General features: G+C 42.2%; 1 protein-coding gene across 1 annotated transcript; it reads left to right on the top strand.

Annotated features, from left to right (window-relative positions):
- The first annotated feature begins 14,214 nt into the window (after nucleotides 1–14,214).
- Nucleotides 14,215–19,001, top strand: LOC121554681 (deleted in malignant brain tumors 1 protein-like). The gene is made up of 6 exons (XM_041868358.1): nucleotides 14,215–14,406; nucleotides 14,761–15,069; nucleotides 15,386–15,691; nucleotides 15,832–16,104; nucleotides 18,132–18,368; nucleotides 18,556–19,001. The coding sequence occupies exons 2-6, from the start codon at nucleotides 14,868–14,870 to the stop codon at nucleotides 18,666–18,668; spliced, it is 1,131 nt and encodes a 376-aa protein (XP_041724292.1). The 5' UTR covers nucleotides 14,215–14,406; nucleotides 14,761–14,867; the 3' UTR covers nucleotides 18,669–19,001.
- The last annotated feature ends 255 nt before the right edge of the window (nucleotides 19,002–19,256 follow it).

Here is a 19,256-nt window from a genome sequence, read left to right as displayed (position 1 = left end):
GCTGCTTCCACATTACAGGGGACATCTTTGGCTCAGAGGAGGATGATCAATATTCCAGTTAAGCAGATGCTGAAAGAGGCTGGAGTGAGTTTACTGTACTGTACTGTAGGTACCTGAATCAAAGCCAAGAGTAGAGGAATTGGTAGTGCTTTGGGTCTGTGCTTTTTGTTTAGCACTGAACTGTTCTGGCAATTCAGCCCTTTTTCTACTTACCCAGAGATGAACTCCTGGATACCATCTTTATGTTTCTGCATGCAGTTTGAAGAAAGTTGCTAACTAGCGTTAGCGCAATACCTGTAGTCTTCCAGTCATTGTGGTAACGCTAGTTAGCAATGGCTCGCGAAACTACCTTCAACTCCCTTCAAACTGCACGCAGAGACATAAAAATGGTATCATGAGTTTATCTGAAAAAGTAGAAAAAGGGCTTAATTGCCAAAAACTTCAATGCAAAAGCCAGTGTTGTTGTTTTTTTGTATTTTATTTTTGGTAATAAAAAAAACATTCCAGGCCACTGGTAAACATCTAAAACTAGATAAAAAGTATGTGGAAATTATGATGGACAAATATATTTTTTAAACTGCCCTTTTTCTGGTCCGCAAATGGATTTTGATTAACAAAGAAAAAGTAATTATATCCCTACATTTTGACTAACAACGAAAAAAATCTGTGTGGCTCTCCGCTGCATTTTGAAATTCCAATCCGGCCCTCAAGCCAAAATGGTTGCCCAACCCTGTACTAGGCCATGGGTTTAGAGTTAGCTCATGTCGACAAATCCATTTAAGAGAGTTAAGATTGATAGGGAAATAATTCCTGATTTAGCCTCATTTTAGATTTGGTTCATTAAGAAATGCTAGCGGTCATGAATGAATTCAAACATGAGTTGTTTTCGGGATGTGGGTGTCTCTTTTCTGTGTTCATAGGTGAAAAGAGTTAGACTCATTATTTTGCCAATTAGCTACAGCCGGCTGGTGTGCGACCTGGCAAACTTGGTTTGACTTTGGATAGCCTAGCTCTGGGGATAGTTAGGGACCGTCAATAAATAACAAGATGTAAATGACACAATATTTTCATGTTGCATATCTGTTAGTTGTCACATTCAATTCTTTTAATATTTGTATATGAATTTCTACAGTATAGTTTGTTTGAGGTTTTTATGTCATTGAAATTGGGAGCTATTGACAAAAAAAAGTATATTGTCCCATGTACATTGTGTAATTTACTGATGGGATATCAAATGTCAAACCAAATTGACCGTGGGCATTACGATCGGGTCCCGTGCAGCTGCGCTCCGAATTGATGAATACTTAGGTGCTGCCAGCTGTGGGCATGTGGGCTGGATTAAATAAACCCAACCCATGGAAAACTCTTATGGTACCCTTCATTCCGTTACATACCATTCTTTCCTATCATCTCGCAAATCTCCGTTTAAGACGATCCTTTATGACCAAATTTAAATTATCTTATTTACACATTGTAGTCAATTTTGACACAAGAATAAATGTTTCTGACTCATATCGATCCCACATAGGCTATTTTCAAAACGAGAAGTTGCTATTTAGGGGCAGTCACTCTTTAATTACAGGGCACACTTAGCTGAGCCCGGTCGATAAGACACAGCCACAACCCCTAAAACCTGTGTAATCCAGTCACTAAAGCTGCTAAATGCAGTTAATACTAGCAACATTACCTGGGAAAATCCCTCTCCAAAAGAGAGAAATGGGCTGTGCTATGTTGCGCAGTGAGTAGAGATTGCAGACACTCGATAAAGGTGGGGCACAGGTTCTGTTATCGAGTCAGCCTCGATGAGAAATGACTCTGCACAGGACACTCAGGGTACATTGGCACCGGGTCATAATATCTCTCATTCTCTCACTCTCTCGCCTTGGCACTGAGACTGGCATTCTACTGACAACAGGAGAGCCGGTGGGGAACGGTATATCCCATTCCATTATCCGACACCCTTCATTGCAAAGAGGAGAAATAACCAGCGAACACTAGCTACAGTGGTTGGTGAACAGAGACCCTGCTGCAATTGAAAGGCTGGAGAAAATGCTTGCGGTCGCACTCACACACACACACACAGACACTCTATTACATACCCCCCACACACACACACACACTTATTTATCTGTACACACACAACCACACACATTTATCTGTATCTAATCAATAACATGCATGGGCCTTCCCGTTTGAGGGTTCAGGATTTCCACCTCCATGTATCCCAACTTGTTACCCCGGTTGAGGTGCAGTCCTTGGGGGGCCTCCACCATTAGCCACAACCTGTGGGATTCCATGAAAGGTCCTGTTTGCATCCCGTGGTACGGGGGGCATCTTTTGACTAGGATATTGGTCCCTTTTATCCACAGAAATAACAAAAGCGTATGTACCCCTTCAGCCGTCTTGCCTACTTATTGAGTATGTCATCCTCATAACTAGCTTGGTGGCCCAAACTGTCTCAGGGGACACAAAGTGACATGCCACATTAAGTTGCATAATCTTAGATGCCTACACAGAAAACAATGTCTGTCTAATCAGTGGCTATATTTAAACCCATCTGATGGAACGTCTGTTTTTTCTTTTTCAGGCCTCAGCGCTTCGTCTTGCTACAAGGGAAACATGGCTGTCTGCTTATCTTGTTTGGCTGTTGAGGGCTTGCAATGTTGGCAGCAAGGGCTACCTCTCATACACTGTCCCACATGTTGGCAGGGGAGAGTTTCGAAATGCCTAACCCCTCTAATAATCATTTTTGTTATGGTAGTAAATGGATGGATGGATGGATGGATGGATGGATGGATGGATGGATGGATGGATGGAGGGATGGGGGGGGTGGCTGGTAAGGAGAGACTGATGGAGCGATGGATGGATGGATGGATGACTTGACTCAGAATTGTGGTGCTACAGAGGGAAAGCAAAGTCATTATATCAACATGGGGCACATCCTTGTTCAGGGTGAGGCATCAATAGCCGCAGGCGATAAGTATTGATCAGAGAGCCCAGTCAAATCTGAGGGATTACTTGGCAAAGTATGTTACAGTAGGTCCCCTGCCAGATGACGGGTCTCCCACACCATCTGCCAGGGGTATTTTGAGTACATAGGTAGGAATGTCAAGCTTTAAGCCAACTTGCCTAAATGGTTTATTAACAGCATTTCTGTTTGGACATCCTAAACGTTTGGCTAGTTTTGGCTTGACTCTGTAATGTTCTAGATGGAAATAACTTTTAGGAAGGGGAAGCGCTTTTAATTTTTAGATAGTACGGAAATACTACACCAAGTATTGAAACTGTTTTAAATAAATACTATCTTTAAAAGGCAATACAATGCAAATAATATATTCTTCTTCACCATGAAAACATCCTTTTCTCATTTCCCCACTGATGCATCAAAGCGGTTTCAGTTCGAAATGACTTTGCCTTTACTTTCAGAGAAGACAGGTCTAAGAGACCAGTCTGACCTCCTCCACACCTCTCAGAATAGACCTAAATAAATGAGCCCACTTTTTTCCATTGGATGTTCTTTTTTTTTAAGGCAGGAGTGACGAGTGGCAGCCTGTTGCAGAGGATGGTAGAAGCATGCTGACATCAAATTAGAGACAGAGCGAGCAGTACAGAAGAGAAGAGAGAGAATCCTCAGTGTCTTTGTGAGGGCCTGGCATTCCAGCAAGTTCCAAGCCCTGAGATTAAGATTGAAATTGTTTTTAAAAACTAGGGCTTGTTATTGCCTTTACATGTTGTAATGAGCCTTAGGTGGCCATGCCATCTCAATTGGGTTTATTTTCACCCCAGATGAATTCTGGTGCTGCATCAGTTGTACACTTACCTCAGCATCAGAATCAATACTTGAAACTAAATTAAAGTCAAGTTAATCAAATCAAATCAAATCAAATCAAATGTTATTGGTCACATGCGCCGAATACAACAGGTGCAGACATTGCAGTGAAATGCTTACTTACAGCCCTTAACCAACAGTGCATTTATTTTAAACAAAAAAAGTAAGAATAAAACAACAACAACAAAAAAGTGTTGAGAAAAAAGAGCAGAAGTAAAATAAAGTGACAGTAGGGAGGCTATATATACAGTAAAATAAAGTGACAGTAGGGAGGCTATATATACAGGGGGGTACCGTTGCAGAGTCAATGTGCGGGGGCACCGGCTAGTTGAGGTAGTTGAGGTAATATGTACATGTGGGTAGAGTTAAAGTGACTATGCATAAATACTTAACAGAGTAGCAGCAGCGTAAAAAGGATGGGGTGGGGGGGCAGTGCAAATAGTCCGGGTAGCCATGATTAGCTGTTCAGGAGTCTTATGGCTTGGGGGTAGAAGCTGTTGAGTTAATAGCACATAAGCACCCAAGGTTTGTTTTCAAGCTATCTCCCGCAATAATAACATGTAAAGTCAAGAAGTATTAAATGTTTTTAATATTGATGTCACCTCTTATGGCATTTCTCCACTGCAGACCTTACATTCAAAGCATAAACTGACTTGACAGAACTAGCATGTGGTTGGGAATGGTCCAGGACTCTCAACCCTGGTAACACACATCTGATGATTATGTTTTCCACATTGCATGGATTCTAAATGTGTTGGCCCTACCTCAGCGCTAGCTCCACACAGCCTTATGGAGGCGTTATTCACACACATAGGAGCAGATGTTGCAAAGAAAACACTGCGTGACATGATTGTGATCGATGCATACTGCCCCACCAAAATCGCTGCATAATTTGGCGGATGGCATCAGGATAACAACCTGCATTAGCCGGAGACAGCTGTCGCCACGGCGCCTGGGCAACGGGGCTGTTTCATTCTCTGCTCCTTATTTCGGATAGAAGCAGGACAGCCAATTAGAGTGATTTACAGCTGGGGCCGAGACCACCTTAAAGCTCATTCCCAGCCATGCAAAAACAAAGGCAAGGCTACCTGGGGCATAAATGGAGAGGCTCACAGAAGACACAGTGAGAGATGTGTAGTGTTTGAGTCTAACAAAGCTGTTGGTGTTAGCCCCATGGTTGTCCTTTAGCCAGCTAATTTAGCCTAACAACGGTTATTTTGCCACGCTGTTGTCCTCTTTGTTTCTTTTTGGAGATAGAAGTACTAGATCAAATAATATGATCTATGATAGATCTATAATAAACAATAGAAAACATAATGAATTGATAATTGTTCTCTGATTTGCCGCCCACTACACTAGAATAGTTTTATTTGTCTATGTTTAAAAGCTTACATACTGCATTGATGTGTGTATTATTGCACCAACTGACTTTTCTGATGTCATTCACACAGCAGCAGAGTCCTGAAGTCGAGACAATATCCCCATCTGGAGAGCACACCAGGAAGACTACAAAGATAAGAGACCTCACCACTGCCCTCATTGTGAAAAGAGTTTCTTATTTATTTGTTGGTAAACTTTCCAAATGTCAACAAAGTAAACTACGCTAGACAGGGATGTGATCTTTATGTGTCGGCAAAATGTATTATGCAACAAATGGCAGTGGAAACACTTTTATGCGCGAATATTGATATTATAACCATCATATCGTAGTAAAATTGGAGTCACGCGATTATATGTTTTGTGGTCCTCCCACTACAACTTGGGAAAGCATGCAGTTTATTAGGCTAGAGATTAAATAAGGTATGATCAGTGGTGTAGTGGTGCCTGGAGATGTGGGTATACTAATTTTGCCCGTCCGGCAAAGGAAAGCCGCCCTGTCTGAAAAATATATGAGAAACAGTGACATACACTCTGAATCACTTAAAATTATGAATCCCATATTGGTCTTTCACAGTCAGGCCAACCCAAGCTGTACTGTGAAGTAGGCTAATAGTAGGCCTGCTATTGAAACAGATACACTGAGTCAGAAATTCACAGGTTTCAGATTTCCCCCAATTTTTTGGGATTTCATTTTCAAAGTCACACTTCTTTTGACAGAAAAACAACAAAATTGTATTTTCTAAGTCCATAACAACGCTTAAACCACATCAGGAGACCACTTTTGAGGTCTGGGATAAATCTAAGAAATTGTGATTTTTTTTGTTGAGTAGTTACCCTTTAATTGAAGTGTGCAGGCACCTAGCACTATTGTTTGATTAGGGTGTTTCTAGCACATGAGATGGAGTTTGCAAAGGAAATGGCCACTGGAATGATGCAAATAATCATGATATCATTCTGACAGGTAGGCATAGGCTACTTTGTAGCTAGTTAACATTTAATAGAGAAGGTTTCTGGGAAAGCCTTTCAATCTACGGTTTTGCCTATCATTAGCATCTCTATATTTTTCCTGTTCCTTAATTATTTGAAACTTGGATATGTTACTTCATATTATGAGGCATGTCTTACCTTGCTTCAAAGTAGCCCATAGCCAAAATCCCACCATAGAAATGTGGAGGCAATTATTTAAAAAAATACTTACGCATATGCAGTGCCGATTTTAGCATGTAAATCTTGGTGGAGCAAACTAAAATAAAAACGTGGGATGCATGCCAGCAAAGCCACTACACAACACAACACTAAACAATACATTAATTGCACTATAATGGTGACAAACGGTGCCCAGAAACTGTTAGGGCCTACATAAAGCTGTCCCAACAGCAGAGTCCCAACAGCAGTCCCAACATCTTACCAATGTTACACCTGGCTATCAGCAGAGACTTTTCTGGCAGCGAAACAGTTAATTCAGCCTCATTTACTGCCTTTTAAAAAAACATAGCTGATATGGCTGACTTGCTTAAACAAATGTGGTTTCTACTGACAATTAAGATGTATTACATTTACATTACATTTTACATTTTACATTTTACAAAGATGTACAAACTATGGCATAAGGGGATGACAGGCGGATAAGAGGAAATCCGTAATTTCGATTAAAACATTAATGAGCGAGCTAGGACGGACGTAGTCAATATAACTATTTGTTTAGCACTTTAGAAATGTACAGCGACAGAATTCAGAACATGGGCCGTTCTTATAGTGTTCTCCCTGTACACCAAGTCAGAACCGTAGGATAAATAAAGGGGGCATATAAGCAGACAATGAAAGCTCTTACAATATTTGATGATTACATTTCTCTAAAACAGGTTATTGGCTACAGGTTATACCTCCACTACACTACTTTGATACCTATCAGGGGGGATTAAGAAGTGAGTATACGCAATGTCCACTGAAAAATACCTGGGTATAGGCTACATGCGTATACCATCCACTACCACTGGTTATGATGAACTTCACAGGTTGGTGAAAGTGCACTTGATGAGCTTGATGTTCTTTTTGTTGGTGAAACCATACAGGAGAGGAAGTACAGAACCAACGACGCTAGACGGAGAGGAATATGTTTAAGCAAAAGGCAGTTTATTAAACACAGAGATAGCTGGTATCTGCTCAAGCTACATGCATGGACCCATTTCAGTTGCCTCTTATGGAGACAGTTGAAAAGGGATCAAAAACAGAGTTTTCAGCATTACTTTATACAATGCAACACAAAGGAAGGGGTCCTTCTTCTAGTCCCTTGATTGGTTCCCGAAGCGTAGGAGGCGGGTCTGCTCTGTCCAGAGTAGAAGCCCCATTTTGTGCACGGCAGAGTCCTCTGCCCTAGGCACCGACCAGTAGAAAGATGTGCAGTTTGTGTGTGTGCGTAACTCGTGAGGCATGAGGATGAGTGTGCGTATGCATGGAGATGTGTGTGTGAATGTGTGTATGTTCTCAAAGGAAAGTCTCGTGGGGAGCAACCAGATTGTGGCCTGTGGCGTGGGAGTTGTCCTTGAGAAGACATTGGCTCTGTCCATTGTTCTTGCATAGGAACAGCATTGACTGAAAACAAGCTCCTAACATTAAAATGGGTCATGCACAAGATTTTAGTCAGACCAAGCTATAACATTTTAATATTTACTACGACACTTTCCAGTAAATATCGAGTTCCTTTCCAGTAAATATCGAGGGTCTTATTCTCGTGACATGATGATCGATGCTTGGCTGCCATTTGACAAATAAAAATAATCTCACTCTTTTGTCCATAATAATCTAATGTAGTAAGTAGGCAATACCCGCACTGTATCAGTGAGCTGTTGGCTAGAGCGCATGTGCCAATACCAGAGTGGGCACATTCGCTATATAACGCAACATTTTTTATGACAAACCATCAGTAGAGTTGAAAATGCAATGCAAAACCATTTAACTTGTATTTTTTATTCGGTACATGGGAATTTAACCAAAAAAGTTATTTTGATGTGTACTATGTCATCATGCACAGCCTTTTATCTGCAACAAGTCCATTTCATGAAAACACATCTCTGATGGGAAAATTCGTATATTGTTTTTATGTGGATTTTAGAAAATGTGCATGAAAATCTGTCGCCGATTGGATAGAAACCTAGCTACTGCTGTGATTGTAGGGAAAGCTTATTTACATTTACATTTACGTCATTTAGCAGACGCCTTATCTCAATTCACCAGTGAGGAGCCGTACTCTTCCCCTCAATGTGGGAAGTGCTTCACAACATCAAGCAAATTAACAGTCCATCAGTCTGCACACTGGAGAGAAGCCGGATGCCGCATTCAAGTACTAGTCGGAACTAGAAAACTCGGAAATGTCCGACTTGCTAACGGGTTAACACTGCACGTGTATAACTAAAACCAATTAGCAATTCGGAAAAAGTTCATTTTTTCTTAGTTCTGACTAGCACATGAATGCGACAATACTCCTGCTCTGACTATGGTAAGTGTTTTATTTAATCACATGGTCTTACCCCTCACCAGAGAGTGCACATAGAATAGAAACTATGGGCACATTCCTCTGCCCAGGTGTTGCTGACATGCCAGATCTCACAACCTGTGGGTAGGTATTTTAAGTATCAGCTAACCACATCATATATTATAGAAATCTGTCAGTCGATGACACAATCGTTGACATGGCATGCAACCATTAGTTGATGCATGTAACTTCTGAGCAGGGGAGCGTGACTGGAATCACTGCTCTGACTGTGGAAGGGGCTTCTCACTGTGGTCCTCTGTAGCTCAGCTGGTAGAGCACGGCGCTTGTAACGCCAAGGTAGTGGGTTCGATCCCCGGGACCACCCATACACAAAAATGTATGCACGCACGACTGTAAGTCGCTTTGGATAAAAGCGTCTGCTAAATGGCATATTATTATTATCAACAAAGGGAAACATCAAGGCCCACCAGCACAAACAACACTAAAAATTTTTTTGCAATTAAGATGTTTTATTTTCCTTTTCTGCATTTACACAATAACAATGTAGGGGAAAAAGTGAAGCAATGCAAGGGTACACAAGAGTAGGTCTCTGTAGATAGAAGGTGCTATTTGGTAAAAGGGTTAGTTGGTTATCTTTGGTAAAGTGGTTAATTGGTCATCAAGGAGGACCAAGGCACTCTTCATATAGTTAAAATGCCTTTATTGTTATGGCATGTTCAATGGAACAAACATTTTTTTCTTGCTGTATGGCCTTCGTCATTGAGCACAATACAATTATACAACTTATTTTGAACAAACCATGTTCCAGTCAACCCTGATTGAAGAGGGAGTGGTCACAGAATGGTAATTGGTGGACATTACATAGTAAACAATGATAGTGTCAGGCTTGTCCAGCTTGACTCGGGTAGCAGACCTCTATAGCTTCTGCACCCCTCCCACCCTCTCATGATCTAACATAATGCCAATATAAAATATGTAATATCAGAGATACGTATATAAGGAAGAGATGCTCATGTCTCTGCCCTAACAATGGGAGTCGTTCCAAAGGCGGGAATACAGGCGACAAGTTTAGGTCCAAAATAAGCCCATGGAAACACATTGGGCTTATTGGTGAAGGTGAAACCTCTCGCTTTGTCTCTTCCTCTCTGATAATATTATAATACTATAAAATTATAGCACACACTATAAGAAACTTTGCTTCTCTGCCAGCAGTTTCCTGTGGGTAGATCAGTGTTTCCTGTAGGTAGGTGAGTTCAACCACTGAACCAACATTAGCTGCTAAGAAGTTAAACACATCATAGAAGCTTGGGAAGTAATGAGATAGAAGGGATATAGCCTTGTGTTTTTCTTAGTTCTGACTTAGTTCTTAGTTTTCTTAGTTATCTCAGTGGAGCCCCAGTTAGAGACAGATATGATACCTGCAATGATCCTGTTCTGGAGTTCAGGTAGGATGCTGTTAAATTGACATACACTTGTGTTTGTGACATACAGTACCAGTCAAAAGTTTGGACACACCACCTACTCATTCAAGGGTTTGTCTTTATTTTTTACTATTATTTACATTGTAGAATAATAGTGAAGACAACAAAACTGTTAAATAAAACATATGGAATCATGTAGTAACCAAAAAAGTGTTATTTTATATTTGAGATTCTTCAAATAGCCACACCCTTTGCCTTGATGACAGCTTTGCACACTCTTGGCATTCTCTCAACCAGCTTCATGAGGTAGTCACCTGGAATGCATTTCAATTAACAGGTGTGCCTTCTTAAAAGTTAATTTGTGGAATTTCTTTCCTTAATGCGTTTGAGCCAATCAGTTGTGTTGTGACAAGGTAGGGGGGGGTATGCAGAAGATAGCCCTATTTGGTAAAAGACCAAGTCCATATTATGGAAAGAACAGCTCAAATAAGCAAAGAGAAATGACAGTCCATCATTACTTTAAGACATGAAGGTCAGTCAATACGGAAAATGTCAAGAACTTTGAACGTTTCTTCAAGTGCAGTCGCAAAAACCATCAAGCGCTATGATGAAACTGGCTCTCTTGAGGACCGCCACAGGAATGGAAGACCCAGAGTTACCTCTGCTGCAGAGGATAAGTTCATTAGAGTTACCAGCCTCAGAAATTGCAGCCAAAATAAATGCTTCACAGAGTTAAAGTAACAGACACATCTCAACATCAACTGTTCAGAGGTAACTGTGTGAATCAGGCCTTCATAGTCGAATTGCTGCAAAGAAACCACTACTAAAGGACACCAATAAGAAGAAGAGAACTGGTAAGGGTAGGTAACAACACATCTGCCACACTGATCCTCAACACGGGGGCCCCTCAGGGGTGCGTGCTCAGTCCCCTCCTGTACTCTCTGTTCACCCATGACTGCATGGCCAGGCACGACTCCAACACCATCATTAAGTTTGCCGACGACACAACAGTGGTAGGCCTGATCACCGACAACGATGAGACAGCCTATAGGGAGGAGGTCAGAGATCTGGCCGTGTGGTGCCAGGACAACAACCTCTCCCTCAACGTGACCAAGACAAAGGAGATGATTGTGGACTACAGGAAAAAAAAGAGGACTGAGCACGCCCCCATTCTCATCGACGGGGCTGTAGTGGAACAGGTTGAGAGCTTCAAGTTCCTTGGTGTCCACATCACCAACGAACTATCATGGTCCAAACACACCAAGACAGTCGTGAAGAGGGCACGACAAAGCCTATTCCCCCTCAGGAGACTAAAAAGATTTGGCATGGGTCCTCAGATCCTCAAAAAATTCTACAGCTGCACCATCGAGAGCATCCTGACTGGTTGCATCACCGCCTGGTATGGCAACTGCTTGGCCTCTGACCGCAAGGCACTACAGAGGGTAGTGCGTACGGCCCAGTACATCACTGGGGCAAAGCTCCCTGCCATCCAGGACCTCTATACCAGGCGGTGTCAGAGGAAGGCCCTCAAAATTGTCAAAGACTCCAGCCACCCTAGTCATAGACTGTTCTCTCTGCTACCGCACTGCAAGCGGTACCGGAGTGCCAAGTCTAGGTCCAAAAGACTTCTCAACAGCTTCTACCCCCAAGCCATAAGACTCCTGAACAGCTAATCATGGCTACCCGGACTATTTGCACTGCCCCCCCCACCCCATCCTTTTTACGCTGCTGCTACTCTGTTAAGTATTTATGCATAGTCACTTTAACTCTACCCACATGTACATATTACCTCAACTACCTCAACTAGCCGGTGCCCCCGCACATTGACTCTGCAACGGTACCCCCTGTATATATAGCCTCCCTACTGTCACTTTATTTTACTGTATATATAGCCTCCCTACTGTCACTTTATTTGACTTCTGCTCTTTTTTTCTCAACACTTTTTTTGTTGTTGTTTTATTCTTACTTTTTTTGTTTAAAATAAATGCACTGTTGGTTAAGGGCTGTAAGTAAGCATTTCACTGTAATGTCTGCACCTGTTGTATTCGGCGCATGTGACCAATAAAATTTGATTTGATTTGATTTGAACTGCTTGGGCCAAGAAACACGAGTGATGGACATTAGACCTGTGGAAATTTGTCCTTTGGTCTCGAGTCCAAATTTGAGATTTTTGGTTCCAACCGCCTTGTCATTGTGAGACGCAGTGTGTGTGAACAGATGATCTCCACATGTGTAGTTCCCACCGTAAAGCATGGAGGAGGAGGTGTTATGGTGTGGGGGTGCTTTGCTGGTGACACTGTCTGTGATTTATTTAGAATTCAAGGCACACTTAACCAGCATGGCTACCACAGCATTCTGCAGCGATACGCCAACACATCTAGTTTGGGCTTAGTGGGACTATCTTTTGTTTTTCGACAGGACAATGACCCAACACACCTCCAGGCTGGTGGGCTGGAAAATAATCCACAGTCTATTACAGATGAAAGCAAATGTATTAAATTAGATTTAAACTCATCTGCAAAGAGAGGTTAACACTTCCATAGAAAGGGAATCTGTGTATATATGGGTGTTGTTGCACCTACCAACAATAAGGTAACTGGTTGACAATCTTCTCCATCACATCAGGAAAAGTCATGTTGATGTTCATTTATCCTGTTCTCTTTCTCTTTCTCTCGCTCGCTCTCTCACTCTCTCTCTCTCACTCACTCTCTCACTCTCTCTCGATTTTCTCTCTCTTACTCCTCTTTCTTTCTCCTCTGTCTCTCTCTCACTCGCCACTGTCTCTGTCTTTCTCCTCTGTCTATCTCTTTCTTCTCAGTTCTCCAGGCTCAACGCGTCAGCCCACCAGGTTGGTAGATTATAAATCTACAGTGATTATAGCAGTTCAATATTAGTCCAACATATTAACCCACATGGGTCCATTCATACATGCCATACTAAACAATAACAGTGTACTGTTTTATGGAACTACTAATACTTCTCAACCACAAAGCATTACTGATTACTGCTGTTTGAATAACAGAAGCACTGCCAGAATCTATCCTCCCACTGTGTTTTCCTTTCTGCTGTTTACAGATGAATTATCCATCAGACTGGTGAATGGGACCAGTTCCTGCTCTGGGACAGTGGAAGCCTTTTATGAAGGAGAGTGGTTAGGTCTATGTCCTTCTTGGTCGTGGAGCGTCAGAGAGGCGATGGTTGTGTGTAGCGAACTGGGCTGTGTCAATGCTGTAGCTACATCTAGAGGACCTCCATTTGAAGAGGGAAGAGGAGGTGTCAAACTATTTGGTTGCAGGGGAGAGGTGTCGTCTCTTAGAGATTGTAATTCCAGAGGAGGACCAGGTTTCTGTGATGGTGACAATTATGTTAATGTGACCTGTTCAGGTAAGAGATTGCTATTATTGTGAGATTTATTTGTACATTATATTTGTAAATTTGAAATAAACTAATCTGCAAAGAGAGGTTAAAATGTTAATTGAAGGGGAATGTGTACACGTATGGGTGTTGTTGCACAATACCAATGATAAGGCTATCTTCCCATCACATCATGAAAGGTCATGTTAATGTTCATTTCTCTCTCTCTCTCTCTCTCTCTCTCTCTCTCTCTCTCTCTCTCTCTTCTCCTATTTCTCTCCCCCTTTTCTCCTCGTTCTCTCTCACTCTCTACACTATCTCTGTCTTTCTCCTCTGTGTCTCTCTCTCCCCTCTTTCTTTTCAGATCTCCAGGCTCAAAGCATCAGCCCACCAGGTTGGTAGCGTATAAATCTAGCAGTTTATAGCTGTTTAATATTAGTCAACTTCATTATCCAAATAGAGAAATTCATTGGTCCATCTATACACGCCATACAAAAAAACAATAACAAGTACTGTTTTATGGAACTACTAATACTAACCACAAAGCATTACTGTTGTTCGAATAACAGAAGCACTGCCATAATCTGCCCTCACCACTGTGTTTTCCTCTCTGCTGTTTACAGTTGAATTATCCATCAGACTGGTGAATGGGACCAGTTCCTGCTCTGGGACAGTGGAAGCCTTTTATGAAGGAGAGTGGTTAGGTATATGTTCTAAAGGGTGGGGCATGACCGAGGCTAAGGTTGTGTGTAGAGAACTGGGCTGTGTGAATGCTATAGCTGCATCTAGAGGACCTCTGGTTGAAGAGGGAAGAGGAGGAGTCAAACTTTTTGGTTGCAGGGGAGAGGAATATTCTCTTAGAGCGTGTGACATCAGCGGAGGACCTGGTGTCTGTGATGGTAGATATTATGGTCATGTGATCTGTTCAGGTAAGAGACTGGTAGTATTGTGAGATTTACTTGTACATTACATTTGTATTCATCATATTGTTATGGAAATGAGGACATTTAATTTAAAGAGAGGGATAACTGTGACATTTATCTTTACATTATATTTGCATTTGTCATATTGGTTTATGGGAGATGTGCATGAACCGATTGTTGTAGTTAAGATGTTATTAAAGTGAAGCTGCCTGATGGATGTCCATACTAAACAACAATAACAAGTACTGTTTCATGGCACTGCTAATACTTCTCAACCACAGAGCATCAATGTTGTTCGAATAACAGAAGCACTGCCATAATCTGTCCTCACCACTGTGTTTTCCCCTCTGCTGTTTACAGATGAATTATCCATCAGACTGGTGAATGGGACCAGTTCCTGCTCTGGGACAGTGGAAGCATTTTATGAAGGAGAGTGGTTAGGTCTATGTTTTTGGTGGTTGTGGGGCATGAGGCTGGCTGAGATTGTGTGTAGAGAGGTGGGCTGTGGGAATGCTGTAGCTACATCTATAGGACATCTGTTTGAAAAGGATGAAGGAGTTGTAGGACTGAGTTGTAGGGGAGATGAGTCTTCTCTGGGACAGTGTCGCATTTTTGGAGGAGGACCTGGTGCCTGTAAGAGTTTTTATGATCGTCATGTGATCTGTTCAGGTAAGAAACTGCTAGTATTGTGAGATTTATTTTTACTATATATTTTCATTTATCATATTTCAATGTTATTTATTTCATTAAAAGAGAGGGAGATATGTGAGCTGCTCTTTATTTTCTATAAAGTGAAGTTAACTTATTCCTTTCACCTGCCTGCACTATTACCAAGCCTATCCTGAGTGACAAATATATATATATTTTTACCTCTAACAGCATTAACATAGCAAACTACAATATTTTATCCAACATATTTGGGTTAAGTCCTTGACAGTGTCATCAACAAAACGGATTGAATGTTCAACCAACTCTTTTTCTCCAGAGTCTGTGCGGCTTGTGGGGGGAGCTGGTTTCTGCTCCGGGAGAGTGGAGGTGAAGTCCAGTCAGTCCTGGGCCTCAGTGTGTGATGCTGACTTTGACCAGCAGGATGCAGAGGTAGTCTGTGGGGAGCTTGGCTGTGGGGCTCCTGCAGCTCTACAGGGGGGGCTCTATGGAGAAAGTCAGGGTCTGACCTGGGATAAAGAGTTCCAGTGTAATGGCAATGAGTCCCTTCTCCTGGACTGTGACACCTCAGACCGAAAAAAGAACAACTGCCTACCTGGTAATGCTGTTGGACTCACCTGCTCAGGTAAGAAACAGTTGGTCACTCAATCAATATTGTTTCTCACCTACTGTGAAGAATGTGAGAGGCAATAGAGGTGTGCTTTTGTCAGTAAATAAGTAAGATTACTGTCTCTCTTTTCTTGTTCTATTCTTTTCTTTTCTCAGAGGTTGATTATGTGAGGCTGGTGGAAGGAGGCAGTCGCTGTGCTGGTAGAGTGGAGTGGTACGACCAGGGAGAGTGGAGGACCGTGGGAACTGATGAATGGGAGGATGTAGCTGCAGTAGTGTGTAGACAGCTGGGTTGTGGCTCCACTTTTTCAGTAGTACCTGGAAACACCATTAAAGGAATTGGAATTGGCTGTGACGGGACTGAGCCTGCACTGAGAGAGTGTAGAAGAACACAATACTTTGACTATTCATTCACAGTGATCTGCTCAGGTAATAACAAGATAAATCACAGACTGATTTCCTTCATTTATACAACTTCCTCTGTGCCTCTTTCAATGACTGTTTAGCTTGGAAGTCTGCTTTGCAAAATAGAAAACTCAGCCAAGTAGCAATCAAATACAACTTTATTAAATACTGTATCACAGAATGCTTTTGTATTTGAGTGAACGTCACTGATCACTTTTCCATGCCGATGTTGCTGTCTTCAGATGAAGAAAGTAGTTGAGTAGCTAAGTGTTCTCATCTCCTCTTGTAAGAGATGTCCTGCTTAAACCCCATATAAACAGACATACAGTGCATTCGGAAAGTATTCAGACCCCTTGACTTTTTCCACATTTTCTTACGTTACAGAATTATTCTAAAATGGATTCAATTGTTTTTTTTCTCATCAATCTACACACAATACCACATCATGACAAAGCAAAAACAGTAAAAAATAATAATAAATCGAATTAGTAAAAAAAAAAAAATGGAAATATCACATTTACATAAGTATTCTGACCCTTTAATCAGTATTTTGTTGAAGCACCTTTGGCAGTGATTACTGCCTTGAGTCTTCATGGGTATGACGCTACAAGCTTGGCACACCTGTATTTGGGGAGTTTCTCCCATTCCTCTCTGCAGATCCTCTCAAGGTCTGTCAGGTTGGATGGGGAGTGTTGCTGCACTGCTATTTTCAGGTCTCTCCAGAGATGTTCGATCGGGTTCCAGTCCAGGCTTTGGCTGGGCCACTCAAGGACATGTCCCGAAACCACTCCTGCGTTGTCTTGGCTGTGTGCTTAGAGTTGTTGTCCTGTCGTAAGATGAACCTTCTCCCCAGTCTGAGGTCCTGAGCGCTCTGGAGCAGGTTTTCATCAAGGATCTCTCTGTACTTTGCTCTGTTCATCTTTGCCTCGATCCTGACTAGTCTTCCAGTCCATGCCGCTGAAAAACATCCCCACAGCATGATGCTAACACCACCATGCTTCACCATAGGGATGGTGCCAGGTTTCCTCCAGACGTGACGTTAGGCATTAAGGCCAAATAGTTCAATCTTGTTTTTCATGATCTGAGAGTCCTTTAGGTGCCTTTTGGCAAACTCCAAACGGGCTGTCATGTGCCTTTTACTGAAGAGTGGCTTCCATCTGGCCACTCTACCGTAAAGGCTTGATTGGCGGAGTGCTGCAGAGATGGTTGTCCTTCTGGAAGGTTCTCCCATCTCCACAGAGGAACTTTAGAGCTCTGTTAGAGTGACCATTGGCTTCTTGGTCACCTCCCTGACCAATGCCCTTCTCCCCTGATTGCTCAGTTTGGCCGGGCGGCATGCTCTAGCAACAGTTTTGGTGGTTCCAAACTTCTTCCATTTAAGAATGATGGAGGCCACTGTGTTCTTGGGGATCTTCAATGCTGCTGAAGTTTTTTGGTACCCTTCCCCAGATCTGTGCCTCGACACAATCCTATCTTGGAGCTCTACGGACAATTCCTTCGACCTCATGGCTTGTTTTTTTCTCTGACATGCACTGTCAACTGTGGGACATTATAAAGACAGGTGTGTGCCTTTCCAAATAATGTCCAATCAATTGAATTTACCACAGGTGGATTCCAATCAAGTTGTAGAAACATCTCAAGGATGAGCAATGGAAACAGGATGCACCTGAGCTCAATTTCGAGTCTCATAGCAAAGGGTCTGAATACATACGTAAATAAGGTATTTCTGTTTTTTATTTTTCATAAATTAGCAAACATTTCTAAAAGCCTGTTTTTCGCTTTGTCATTATGGGGTATTGTGTGTAGATTGCTGAAATGTTTTTAAATATTTAATCAATTTTAGAATAAGGCTGTAACGTAACAAAATGTGGAAAAAGTCAAGGGGTCTGAATACTTTCCGAAGGCACTGTATGTTGTCTCAGTGACTGAATGTCCACTACTCATGTTGCCCTGTGAGGGAAGGTGGCTAGCACTGTTACATGCTGCTGTTATTGTCATATCTATAGGAAACTAGTTGAAGAGGTTTTTCCTGTTCTCTTTTATTGTTACAGATCTCTTGGTCCAGCCTGAGATCTCCCTGACTGACTCAATGGGAGGGGTCTTCAGGGGCTACCAGGGGCCCGAGATGTTCAGGGGCTACAACTTCACCCTCACCTGCTCCACTCAGCCACAGTACCCAGGAGGCTCCTTCCTCCTCACTTTCACCAGCTCGAACAGAACCCAGACCCAGACAGCTGTCAATCACTCTGCTGCCTTCCTCTTCCCTGCTGCAGATGACTCCCACCAAGGTGACTACAGCTGCGTTTATGAGAATTATGTTTTCTCTCATAACTTCTCCTCTGAGGGAGAGCTCCTCTCCCTCACTGTCACAGGTAACAGAGCATGAACCAGACTTATAACTGTGTCATTGACAGATTTCCCACAGATCTATGTGATGATGATCAGTCCCTTCATGAAACGTGTTTCTGTTTGTAGCCTCTCCTCTGCCAGCCTTCATCATCAGACACATTGTAGTGCTGCTGATCCTACTGACAGCCAACACCACCTCCTACCTGTACTTCAAGGTAAAGACATTCACTCAGATGTGACAAGCCAAATGTTTGTATTTGAGCAGATTGATATTTCAGTTGTTATGAGGGGCTGATTTGTTATGGGGATGCCCCCAATTTTTTTGTTTGATGACTGATTGAATATATTAGTAGTCTGGTAGAAAACTGGACTGTATCTGTGACTTTATGTTATGTGATTAACCAGTTGTGTATCTATTGGGGGGAGGGAGAGACGGAGAGGGAGATTTACCATGGTTAGCTAATCATCAACTGATTTGACCCTGTGTTGACTAGTTGCCATTTTTTAAGTGTCAGAGTGTACAAAACATTAAGAACACCTTCCTAATATTGAGTTGCAACCGCTCTTGCCCTCAGAACAGCCTCAATTCGTAGGGGCATGGACTCTACAAGGTGTGGAAAGCGTTCCACAGGGATGATGGCCCATGTTGACACCAATGCTTCCCACAGTTGTGTCAAGTTGGAGTGGATTTAACAAATGACATCAACAAGGGATCATAGCTTTCACCTGGATTCACCAGGTGTCAGTCTATGTCATGGAAAGAGCAGGTGTTCTTAATGTTTTGTACACTCAGTGAGTGTGTGTGTGTGTATGTGCATTCGGAAAGT

The sequence above is a fragment of the Coregonus clupeaformis genome, chromosome 39, assembly GCF_020615455.1.
Source record: "Coregonus clupeaformis isolate EN_2021a chromosome 39, ASM2061545v1, whole genome shotgun sequence".
Taxonomy (NCBI): domain Eukaryota; kingdom Metazoa; phylum Chordata; class Actinopteri; order Salmoniformes; family Salmonidae; genus Coregonus; species Coregonus clupeaformis.
Note: the sequence above shows the minus strand (reverse complement) of the source record. Positions and strands in the feature narration are given on the sequence as shown.